At 39.8% G+C, this 12,500-nt stretch overlaps 1 protein-coding gene across 1 annotated transcript in view; it reads right to left on the bottom strand.

The window, feature by feature from the left end:
* Nucleotides 1–12,500, bottom strand: part of LOC122814070 (active breakpoint cluster region-related protein-like) — a 1,143,696-nt gene that overhangs the window by 53,012 nt on the left and 1,078,184 nt on the right. The window contains exon 19 of the mRNA XM_044086683.1: nucleotides 2,765–2,904. Coding sequence (XP_043942618.1) covers nucleotides 2,765–2,904 — 140 coding nt within the window. The remainder of the gene's footprint in view (nucleotides 1–2,764; nucleotides 2,905–12,500) is intronic.

Raw genomic sequence — 12,500 nt, forward strand, 5'->3', positions numbered from 1 at the left:
ACACACACGAACACAGACACACTACTATAGCCCCTGAAACATAAATTCATTGCTGTTTGGGAAATGTTCCTTTGACAACCATCAGTTGAGGCCCTTTGCTTGGCCCAGTGATGAATCTTGTAGTGCGGACTTACATGGGGCCGGCATGGCTGAGAAACAAGGCTGATGTCCCGCCTCACATTCTTCTCACTTTTGTTGTCTAGACAAGATGCCAATGGCATCTTCCTGTTCTGTCCTCCATGCTTATAAATTAGATGATAGATGCTGCAACAAATGACAAGGGAGGCTCTGGAATTAAGTTAACTGAAACGACAAGCAAAAAAAAAAAAAAAAAAAAAAACTCTCATAGCCTCCCCATGTGAACATGTACCCCTGTGTTAATGGTATTAAACAGAACCTCATCAGATGCTGCAACATCCCCCTCCCAAATAAAGGACCTCAGCTGTATGCCAATTACTCATTGCATGGGGATTAGAACCCCATTTTCAATATAAGACAGGCTATCATTTATCATGATGCCATCAATGCAGAGGAGAGAAGGCTGTATCAGGCACTGACATAAACTGGAGTTCCTGCTGTAGTTTGAGACCCAAGTCCTGAAACTCCAAGGGATTGAGAGGGATCATAGGGGAATAAAGCTCAAGTCCAAAGTTGCTGTATTGTGAAGAATTCCCCATTCTGTGAGATTTGGCAATGTTGGAATTAGTAATATATACGTACCAGGGTCCCCACACTGGGGAGCACTCAGAGGCCAAGACCCCTGAAAAAAGGTTTTTGATATGTAGCATCAAATTTTGCACCTCATTGTTTTACATACAGAATCACATTTATTTATTTATTTTTTGAGTTTTGGAAGTTTCACTGATGAGTCTCAAATTTCCAGCAGGGCACCTGTAAACTGACATTTACAAACAGACATGTGGTGTCCCCCAACCCCACAGATGGAATAAACCAGTCTTTGTCAAAGAATAATCCAGCACTCTGCAAAGAATAAATCAGCAGAACAACAGAAGACTTGCCTTTCAATGTCCCACCACTAAACCAAGTTTGAATAAGGTCAGTATCGGTCTCTCTTGTGTCTAGTTTCTGTATCCATCTCTGCACAGTGTTATAGTTCAGCTGCCATTAGGTATCACACTCCAAGCTCTGCCTCCTGCCCCCACTTCCTCCAAATGGGGCAGATACAGGCTACCTGAGCATGCACTCGTCTCTGGCCAGGGTGCTTCTAATCTGTTTTTGTAAATAACCTGCTTCATTTGTACTCTCTAAACTTCATTTGACATTGATTTTTTGTTTTACTTTCTGCTGAGACTCTAGAAGAATGTTTTTAATGAAACCTGAAAGATTTGCTTCAGGTAATTCAGTTGACTAACAACTGCTGCTCCTATTCCAATACTCAACACAAAAACCATGATGGTTGTATTAGGAATGTGATGCACTGTTTGACTTTATTCAAATTCCTAAAAGACAATAACCCAAGCTAGAAAAATGCTAAAATATTAAACAAAGCAAACAAACTAACGTGTTCATAAAATGTTTAGGCTCATAACATGCTATTGATTACTTATTAGCAATAATATTGCATGCGCACTGAAAGCTAGCAACTTTGTGAGAACAACTTCAGTAAAAAGACTTGGACAAACCCGAGTCTTCACTGTGTAATGTCTTATACTTCCAATCCCAGAGGATATTTACAGGCATCCCCTTGGACATAAAAGTGGTTTTAGCTACATGGTTTCTGAATGCCAATGACTTTATACTTATCTTGATTAAAGCACTGAGGCCATTACAGTTAAACCTGAGTACTCATAGCCATAACATATTTTGCCCCCGTTTATAGTCTTATTAGTATAGCACAAGTGGATAATTTAGCTGTTCCTTGAAAATACATAGCTTATAAAAAGCCTGATGTGCATAACATTGGGTTAAAAGCAAAATATCCTAAATAGAATCCAAAACAAAGGCAGCAAGGAGACACAGGAAAGTAGCTGGACTCAGACAAATCAGTTTCCATTGTGTAATACCTTAAACCTTCTTGAAAAGAGGCCCATGGTTTAAATGAAAATAATTCCTAAGGATATACAAGCACTCCAGCTTTTCCAACTACACGGCTTCTGAATGACCATGACATTTTACTAATCTTTAGTAAATGTATTCAAACCAATAAAGCCAAACTTCACTATTTGTAAATATAATATGTTTTGCCATACATCTCAACCTGTTACCCCAAGAAACCTGGACGAAGGCAAAAATACTGGGGGGACAAAGGTAAAAAAACAGGGACACATTTTAATATTGCTTTTATAAAGTAAGACCGTTGCTAGAATAACAGGTTTTGTGTTAGTACACATTTTCTGAAATATATGAAGTTTGAAACTCTAATATCTGTCATTATTGAATGACTTAATTCCTAAATGATTTGCCAGAAAACCATACAATTTATGAGGGACGGAACAAAAATATGAGGCAAAAATATGGACATTCTGTGAAAATCAGTTCATTCTTTTTATTGAGTTGTATCCATTAATAAGGATTAGTAAAAAGTCATGAGCATTTAGAAGCCATGTAGCTGGGATAGATGGAATACTTGTATGGCCTTAAGGGGTAATTTCCATATATCATATGGGCTTCCTTTCAGGGACTCATTGGACACTCTGGTTTGCCTGGATCATTTTGTTTTTGTCACCTAAGTAACTTTTTTAAATAAACCTTCTGGTTGCTGATAACAACAAAATCCAGTGCTGAGAAAAGACACATGACTTACTTGCACTATATGCTATCTTTAAGGCTTGAACTTCCGTTGCAACACCTGAAACACGATAAATGCCCACTTCCTCAAGACCCCTGCTGTCCACTTCCTGCACACAGTGGCGCACGATATATGGTACCTGCACTCCTTCTCGCCTACGTCAATGAAAGAGCACATCACAATGATCAATAAAAGCATACACAGACCACTGCCCAGAATACAAAACTGCAGGTATGGTGTCATTTCCAACAAGTAGCTATGGAAAAAAAATAAACATTTACTTCATAAGGCAGAGATAATAAAATAAAAAGTCCTAATATACCTATACAGACTGATTGCACCCAGTTTAAATGTCTGTGTTTGTATAGCCTTACTTACAGGTGGTGATGACAGAGGTGAGGGTATTCTCAGGTGGTGCTCACAGGAGGGGGGACTAAATAGGAATCTTTACATTTGTGTCCATTACTTAGTTCAGTTGCCAGATGTTGTGTCTCTGTACAGACATGTAGGTTTGTAGGTAGTTACTAGAGCATTGATCTTTGAGGAGCTCAAAGACTCTAGCCTTACATTCCCATGGTAGCTTTCAGCCCTTATATTTTGTGTATGAATAATCTAGAGGTGGGCGAAACAAGGATATAACGAGAGTTACTTATTGCCCATACCTGTGGACAACACTGGTGCTAAACTGGGGTAAATTTGTGTTTTTCCATCCATTCATCCAAATTTTATTTGCTTTCTGTGGAGTGGAAGGCAGCTCCAATGAAATGGCATTCTCTGTGATGCATGCTTTGCCCTCCAACATGTCCTATTTATGTTGAAATAGAGACTGAGATCCCTTGACTTGGTGGTCATGCTAGCACTGGAGTTATGAATGTGTAATAGGTTTGACAGGCTAGTGTGCGGATCACATGAGTGAAACAAACCTGAGAAAACTACAGCACCACAAGCTGTGATGGAGGACTAAAGGCACACCCAGGTGCACTACAACTCATATGTTTGTGGATCACATCAGTGCACTAACTACCCAGGGTGGGACTTTACTTCAGCAAGACATGCACCCTGGCATATTTTATTACAATAACAACACAGGTGATTTTTAGCAAATATTAGGCATTTTTAAAGAACTTATTTATTATTTCATTATTTTGATTTGTTTACTGGGAAAAGTCTGATGGGGTCTCAAAGACCACTTTTCTGAGTAAGCCTTGGGAGAAAAGCTCCATAGATTTATATACATTTTCAATTAGAGTAATATATTAAACATAAAATTATACATTTCAGAAAGAAAAAAACAATGTTCATAAAGACCAGGAGAATAGTGTTGCCAACAGTTTTACACAAATTTGCAGTCAAATAAATTGGGTTATATAAAGTTGCACATTACACATTACAACGCAGAGAACTGCAAGGATTAACGTAAATATACTTGATCACAGCAGAATCATGTTGACAAGTTGAGACTTAATAAACAGAGATGAGGTAATATAGGATGATGAGATAGTGTGGGTTCCAGAGTAGTACTTGTAGGTAAAGAAGTAGAGGTACCGGGGTGACAATGTGCAGGAATTAATAATCCGCAAATAAAGCAGAAGAAGAGAAAGGCAATACAGAGGAGGTAGAAAAAGGAAATTAATGTAAGTTATATGAAAGAACTGCATTTTATAGAATATTTTATATCTGAGTTATAACACCCTAAGGTTAGTATTGATGAACTAATATTAAAAAGTGTAAAATATGTGGAGAAGAGGGTAACAGGAAGACGGAGAGCTGATACACTTTTGAAAATGATTCAGCCTGGTGTGACTGGATATGTGATATGTGGAGGGTCAGCAGCAGGCCGATGAGCAATATGTGGAGGGTGAGCAGCAGGCCGATGAGTGATATGTGATATGTGGAGGGTCAGCAGCAGGCTGATGAGCGATATGTGATATGTGGAGGGTCAGCAGCAGGCCGATAAGTGATATATAATATGTGGAGGGTGAGCCGCAGGCCAATGAGTGAAATGTGACAGGGGGAGGGTGAGCAGCAGGCCGATGAGCAATATGTGATGCTTGGAGGGTGAGCAGCAGGCCGATGAGTGATATGTGATACATGGAGGGTGAGCAGCAGGCCGATCAGCGATATGTGATATGTGGAGGGTGAGCAGCAGGCTGATGAGTGATATGTGACACATGGAGGGTGAGCAGCAAGCCGATGAGTGATATGTGATACGTGGAGGGTGAGCAGCAGGCTGATCGATGATATGTGATATGTGGAGGGTGAGCAGTAGCCCGATGAGCAATATGTGACACGTGGAGGGTGAGCAGCAGGCTGATGAGTGATATGTGATACGTGGAGGGTGATCAGCAGGCCAATGAGAGATATGTGATACATGGAGGGCGAGCAGCAGGCCAATGAGAGATATGTGATACGTGGAGGGTGAGCAGCAGGCTGATGAAAGTCACAGTAGAGGTAGTGACAGGTAGCTTAGAATTTTTTGACATGTCACCAGGGTGAGAAGAGCAATGATGTATCACCAGGGTGAGAAGGGCAGTGACATATCACCCAGGTGAGAAGAGCAGTGACATATCACCAGGGTGAGAAGAGCAGTGACATATCACCAGGGTGAGAAGAGCAGTGACATGTCACCAGGGTGAGAAGAGCAGTGACATATCACCCAGGTGAGAAGAGCAGTGACATATCACCAGGGTGAGAAGAGCAGTGACATATCACCAGGGTGAGAAGAGCAGTGACATGTCACCAGGGTGAGAAGAGCAGTGACATGTCACCAGGGTGAGAAGGGTAAGAAGAGCAGTGACATATCACCAGGGTGAGAAGAGCAGTGACATGTCACCAGGGTGAGAAGAGCAGTGACATATCACCAGGGTGAGAAGAGCAGTGACATATTACCAGGGTGAGAAGAGCAGTGACATATCAGGCTGAGAAGAGCAGTGACATATCACCAGGGTGAGAAGAGCAGTGACATGTCACCAGGGTGAGAAGAGCAGTGACATGTCACCAGGGTGAGAAGAGCAGTGACATATCACCCAGGTGAGAAGAGCAGTGACATATCACCAGGGTGAGAAGAGCAGTGACATATCACCAGGGTGAGAAGAGCAGTGACATGTCACCAGGGTGAGAAGAGCAGTGACATGTCACCAGGGTGAGAAGGGTGAGAAGAGCAGTGACATGTCACCAGGGTGAGAAGAGCAGTGACATGTCACCAGGGTGAGAAGAGCAGTGACATGTCACCAGGGTGAGAAGAGCAGTGACATGTCACCAGGGTGAGAAGAGCAGTGACATATCACCAGGGTGAGAAGAGCAGTGACATATCAAATTGGTAAACTAGTAACGTTTTACCTGAGATTTAAAAAGTCTGGGGCTGGTGATTTCATGAATTTTTAGTAGGACAGAATTCTAAAGTTTGTCAACAATGAGTCTTGCCATGAGACTTATTAGCTAAAGATACAACACTTACAGATTTGTCTGTGGAGTATAGGAGCAAAGGGGGTTGAGAGCTGGACATGTATCTAATAAACAGACAATTTTGTGGGATTGTTTTGTCTGAATTAGTCTGAGGAAGTTAGGGAATTCTAGGCAGTTAAACTGCTTAACTCGATCTTAGTGGTGAGTCCAGGCTGATGAGTTGGTAGCAAATATATCAGTGTTATTATCAGTGGGCTGTAGGTTTGATACTTGGCTTGACTGAAAGTTAATAAAAACAGATGCTGCATATTTTAGGCTAGGGTATTAGTGGGCTGAGATGATGCGTTTTCTGATAAAGACAGTAAAGCAGTACTTTGGCCCTATATTATGTATCATTTTTTGATTGAATTTAGCCAGGCTATAGCTGGCTTTGTGGTTCAAGAGAGTGAAGCGCTATGGCATCCTTTATGATCTCTATGATTACTGGCCTACTCAGTGGACAGTCCAAAAAGGGAGGGATAGAAGTGAATGGGTGAGCTGGCACATCCATTCTAGGAAGGAAGGTGCAGACAGAATGTAGCTGCAGAATCTCCACATGGGCAAAGACCTGAATCTTTAAGCATATAGATCATTCAGGGGAGGGGGTCTGTCCACCAAGAGATTTGTAGTGTTCTATAGCCTAACATGGCTCTGACTAGTGGGCATTGCACTGTGCTTTGCAGCTAAAAGGACAGAGTCGTAGGTGCATTATAAGAAAAGTCTGAGCAAGCAGTATATGTCAGCTTACTGCCGTCAGACTCACGCCTGTACTTCCTGACAAAGGGATGTGGTTCAAAAATAAGGTACTCCCACTGGAAAGCAGGATTATATATCCCTTAGAGAGATAGATCTGCAGTCTCAAGACTACGTACATATTTTCAGACTTCATCAGATTCTAACACAGTGAAGTTCTAAAGCCTGAAGAGAAGAAGTCCACAAATATAGTGGTAAGTAAAGAGATCTTCTGGGGCAACCTCATATTTACCAAGATTTGATATAGCAGTGGTTAAGGAGAGGCAAATTCAAACCAAAAGTGAAAGGCTAATAATGGCAGCCCAAGATAGTGGACACGATAATGGCAGCCCAAGATAGTGGACACGTACACATTGGTTTACAAAGTCCTATGAAAAAGTGGGAGAAACAGACAAATGCAGGTTCTGTTAAACAGAACTGGAAACAGTTGCACATCTTCTTACTGGGTGGGATACATTCATAGCTGAGGATCTGTACACTGAAAAGCTCAATAACACAGCAAGACTGTTGCATTGCAAATTGTGCAAACACTACAATATTGAAGTAGCCAAAAAGCATTGGTAACAGAAACCACAAAGTATAATTGACAAAGATAAAATAAACCAAACAAAAGAGGATAGGCACCCAAAAAAAACTGTAATCCACACGTAGAAAGTACCTCTGAGCCAAAGATAGTACGAGGTGCTGAATTAAGCCAGTTTATTCAATAAGCACAAATACGTAGAAAAACACAAACACTAAAAAATTGTCATTAACGCAATTCACAACACACGTGTTTTCATCTCTCCACTACAAGACTTCATCAGATGACCAGTGTAACATAAATTAAAGAATATATACCTCCATTAACTAATTACAGACCAATAGGAATAGAACATGAACTTTTAAAATGCCCAGTGACATTGGTTCAATATCTAATAACTTTTAAAAAAAAGCACATCTTAATAAACTTGTTTATAAATATTGCACATTTTCCCAAATTGATAAAACAGTGTTAATAAAATACATTGTAATACATTACATCACATAAATAAATAAATAAATAATTTAAAACCTATTTAAAACTTGTTTTCTCCCTCACTTTAAAAAAATGTATATATGTAGCCTAACATAAAAGGTTATAATACAATAGTACTGGCTAAAAGTGAATATTGTGCCTCAAAATACTTCCAGCTTAGCAGATCTTAGTTTTAGTAAGGGTAGAATAGAAACATAATCATTTAGCCCAGGGGGTTTCCTGCCGCCAGGATAACTTGCCACCACCATTCTCTGTATTCGAATATCTCCTCCCATGGGCCGCCCCTTATTTCATTCTTTACCCATTCCAGCACAAAGAAAGAAAATTCTGCTTTCAAACAAAACTCTGTGTGCTTATATAGAGCATTAGTTTATTTTTTAGTTGTCATGTCATATTTATGCTGGGAGCTCCTTCTCCTTAACATACTTTCGGTCTTACCGATATAAAAGGATCTACACTCTAAGCACACAGCTAAATACACTATACCTTTGGCTTCACAGTTATAATAATCTGTATTATTGACCCATCAATTCCTACTCTCAGTGTAAATTTTATCAGTGTTCATAATGTTCCCACATTGGGAACAATGCCCACACTTATATGTCCCTAATCTATTTCTATTATTCACAATATTGTTGCCACTATTTTCAAAAATATTCTTCAGACTTTGAGCGTTTTTATAAACCACCTTCAATGGGTCAGTAGGTAATTTGCCCAGATCTCAAAGTAAGACAAACCTATCCCATTCCCTGTTAAATTGTTTTAGTAATTTCATTAAGGGCATTATATTCTAATATTATAGCTTCCTTAAAATTTGATTTTTTCTTTCTGTGATTCTCCACCATAGAAGTATTCTTTAGATTTTTGTATCTGTTTGAATTTAGTCTGTCTACCCATTGTTACCTCAACCTTAATTTTATAAATTCCAAAGGATGACCTCTTTCCAAAAACATTTTTTCTAGTAACTCACACTCTTTTTGGTAGTCAGTATCCAAACTTGTCATCCGACTACCTCAAACAAATTGACCCTTCACTATATTCTTTTTACAACGTGGGGGGTGACCACTCTTATAATAAAGGAAATAATTACAAAAAGTGGGTTTCCTGAATATCTTGGTTTCAAACTTGTTATTAACCTTGTATACCTCAACATCCAGGTACTGCAGACGTTCACTAGAAAGGGTGTAAATAAAGTCCAGGAAGTTAATAGTGCTTCTCATATAAATCATAAATTTTTTGAACTTCTCCTTACTTCCTGTCCAAAACAAAACTATGTCGTCCAAGAACCTCCTACAGAGGCTCCAGTGTATTGCAAACCCAGAGGTTAATATATATTTTTCTTCCCATTTTGCTAACACGAGGTTAGCATAAGTGGGGGCACATGCTGCCCCCATTGCTACACCCTGGGTTTGTTGGTAAAACACACCCTTAAAAAATATATAATTATACTTTAAAACCATGTCCATTAAACCCACACATAATAATTTGGCATTATGACTTAATTCATGATCCTCAAAAATAATTTCCTCAAACATTTCCATCTCTTCAAAATAGGGGATACTAGAAAATAAATCAACAATATCTATAGTAATAAATAAAACATCTTCCTGATATAATTAATTTGTTATTTCCCTCAAGAGATCCCAAGAATCTTTTAGAATAGCATTCCTTTTGACCCATAGGTAATATAGTTTATTGTCCACATATTTAGCAAGGGGTAGTGTCTTGGACCCATCAGCTGAGACTATCGGCCTCAACGGTGGGTCATTCTCATTCTTATGGGACTTCGGAGTTCCAAAAATTGTAGGTACTCTCAGTTTATCCACCTTTAGATATCTTAAGGTTTTTTCATCAATAAACCCTTCATAAACCATATCATCTAAGGCACCATCAATCCTTTTGTAGGCTATATTAACCTAATTTTTCGACACACTATAATATTTTGATTCATCCATTAATATATGATTAATTTTGCTTTCATAAAGTATATTATCCATAATTACCACCTCTTCCCCTTTATCTGGTTTCATCATCCGAACATTAGGATTAATTAACGCATGTGTTGTGAATTGTGTTAATGACAATTTTTTAGTGTTTGTGTTTTTCTACGTATTTGTGCTTATTGAATAAACTGGCTTAATTCAGCACCTCGTACTATCATTGAGAAAGATAACGTTTTTACCACATGGGATAACACACTACTAATAGATCAAAAATAGATGCGATAAAACAAGATATAGTAGTCCAATAAAAACACAATGGTAGCACTGAATACCTAAATTGCTACTCCCAGCAATTATACTGTTTTAAGTACAGAGAGGCACAAAGTCTTAAACTACCAGGATTTGTGAGCAGAAATTAAGACGATGTTGAAGAGAAATACCCCGACAGTTCCAATAACAGCAGGAGTGACAGGACTAATGAAAACCCTGTACGTAACTATGTTACCAGTACCTGTAGCTCCATATGAATTTCAGGGGCATTCAGGTGAAAACCCTGTACATAAATATGTTACCAGTACCTGCAGCTCCATATGAATTGCAGAGGCATTCTGGTGAAAACCCTGTATGTAAATATGTTACCACTATCTGCAGCTCCATATGAATTGCAGAGGCATTCCGGTGAAAACCCTGTATGTAAATATGTTACCACTATCTGCAGCTCCATATGAATTGCAAAGGCATTCCGGAGAAAACCCTGTACGTAAATATGCTACCAGTACCTGCAGCTCCATATGAATTGCAGAGGCATTCCGGTGAAAACCCTGTACGTAAATATGTTACCAGTACCTGCAGCTCCATATGAATTGCAGAGGCATTCCTGTGAAAACCCTGTACGTAAATATGCTACCAGTACCTGCAGCTCCATATGAATTGCAGAGGCATTCCGGTGAAAACTCTGTACGTAAATATGTTACCAGTACCTGTAGCTCCATATGAATTGCAGAGGCATTCCGGTGAAAACCCTGTACGTAAATATGTTACCAGTACCTGTAGCTCCATATGAATTGCAGAGGCATTCCGGTGAAAACCCTGTACGTAAATATGTTACCAGTAACTGTAGCTCCATATGAATTGCAGAGGCATTCTGGTGAAAACCCTGTACGTAAATATGCTACCAGTACCTGCAGCTCCATATGAATTGCAGAGGCATTCCGGTGAAAACCCTGTACGTAAATATGTTACAAGTACCTGCAGCTCCATATGAATTGCAGAGGCATTCCGGTGAAAACCCTGTACGTAAATATGCTACCAGTACCTGCAGCTCCATATGAATTGCAGAGGCATTCCGGTGAAAACCCTGTACATAAATATGTTACCAGTACCTGCAGCTCCTTATGAATTGCAGAGGCATTCCGGAGAAAACCCTGTACGTAAATATGTTACCAGTACCTGTAGCTCCATATGAATTTCAGGGGCATTCGGGTGAAAACCTTGTACATAAATATGTTACCAGTGCCTGCAGCTCCATATGAATTGCAGATGCATTCCGGTGAAAACCCTGTACGTAAATATACTACCAGTACCTGCAGCTCCATATGAATTGCAGAGGCATTCCAGTGAAAACTCTGTACGTAAATATGTTACCAGTACCTGTAGCTCCATATGAATTGCAGAGGCATTCCGGTGAAAACCCTGTACGTAAATATGCTACCAGTACCTGTAGCTCCATATGAATTGCAGAGGCATTCCAGTGAAAACCCTGTACGTAAATATGCTACCAGTACCTGTAGCTCCATATGAATTGCAGAGGCATTCCGGTGAAAACCCTGTATGTAAATATGCTACCAGTACCTGTAGCTCCATATGAATTGCAGAGGCATTCCGGTGAAAACCCTGTACATAAATATGTTACCAGTACCTGTAGCTCCATATGAATTTCAGGGGCATTCCAGTGAAAACCTTGTACATAAATATGTTACCAGTACCTGCAGCTCCATATGAATTGCAGAGGCATTCCGGTGAAAACCCTGTACGTAAATATGCTACCAGTACCTGCAGCTCCATATGAATTGCAGAGGCATTCCGGTGAAAACTCTGTACGTAAATATGTTACCAGTACCTGTAGCTCCATATGAATTGCAGAGGCATTCCGGTGAAAACCCTGTACGTAAATATGCTACCAGTACCTGTAGCTCCATATGAATTGCAGAGGCATTCCGGTGAAAACCCTGTACGTAAATATGTTACCAGTACCTGCAGCTCCATATGAATTGCAAAGGCATTCTGGTGAAAACCCTGTACGTAAATATGTTACCAGTACCTGCAGCTCCATATGAATTTCAGGGGCATTCTGGTGAAAACCCTGTACGCAAACATGTTACCAGTACCTGCAGCTCCATATGAATTGCAGAGGCATTCTGGTGAAAACCCTGTATGTAAATATGTTACCACTATCTGCAGCTCCATATGAATTGCAGAGGCATTCCGGTGAAAACCCTGTATGTAAATATGTTACCACTATCTGCAGCTCCATATGAATTGCAGAGGCATTCCGGAGAAAACCCTGTACGTAAATATGCTACCAGTACCTGCA

Source organism: Protopterus annectens, chromosome 10.part0 (assembly GCF_019279795.1).
Source record: "Protopterus annectens isolate FY-2018-M chromosome 10.part0, PAN1.0, whole genome shotgun sequence".
Lineage (NCBI taxonomy): Eukaryota > Metazoa > Chordata > Ceratodontiformes > Protopteridae > Protopterus > Protopterus annectens.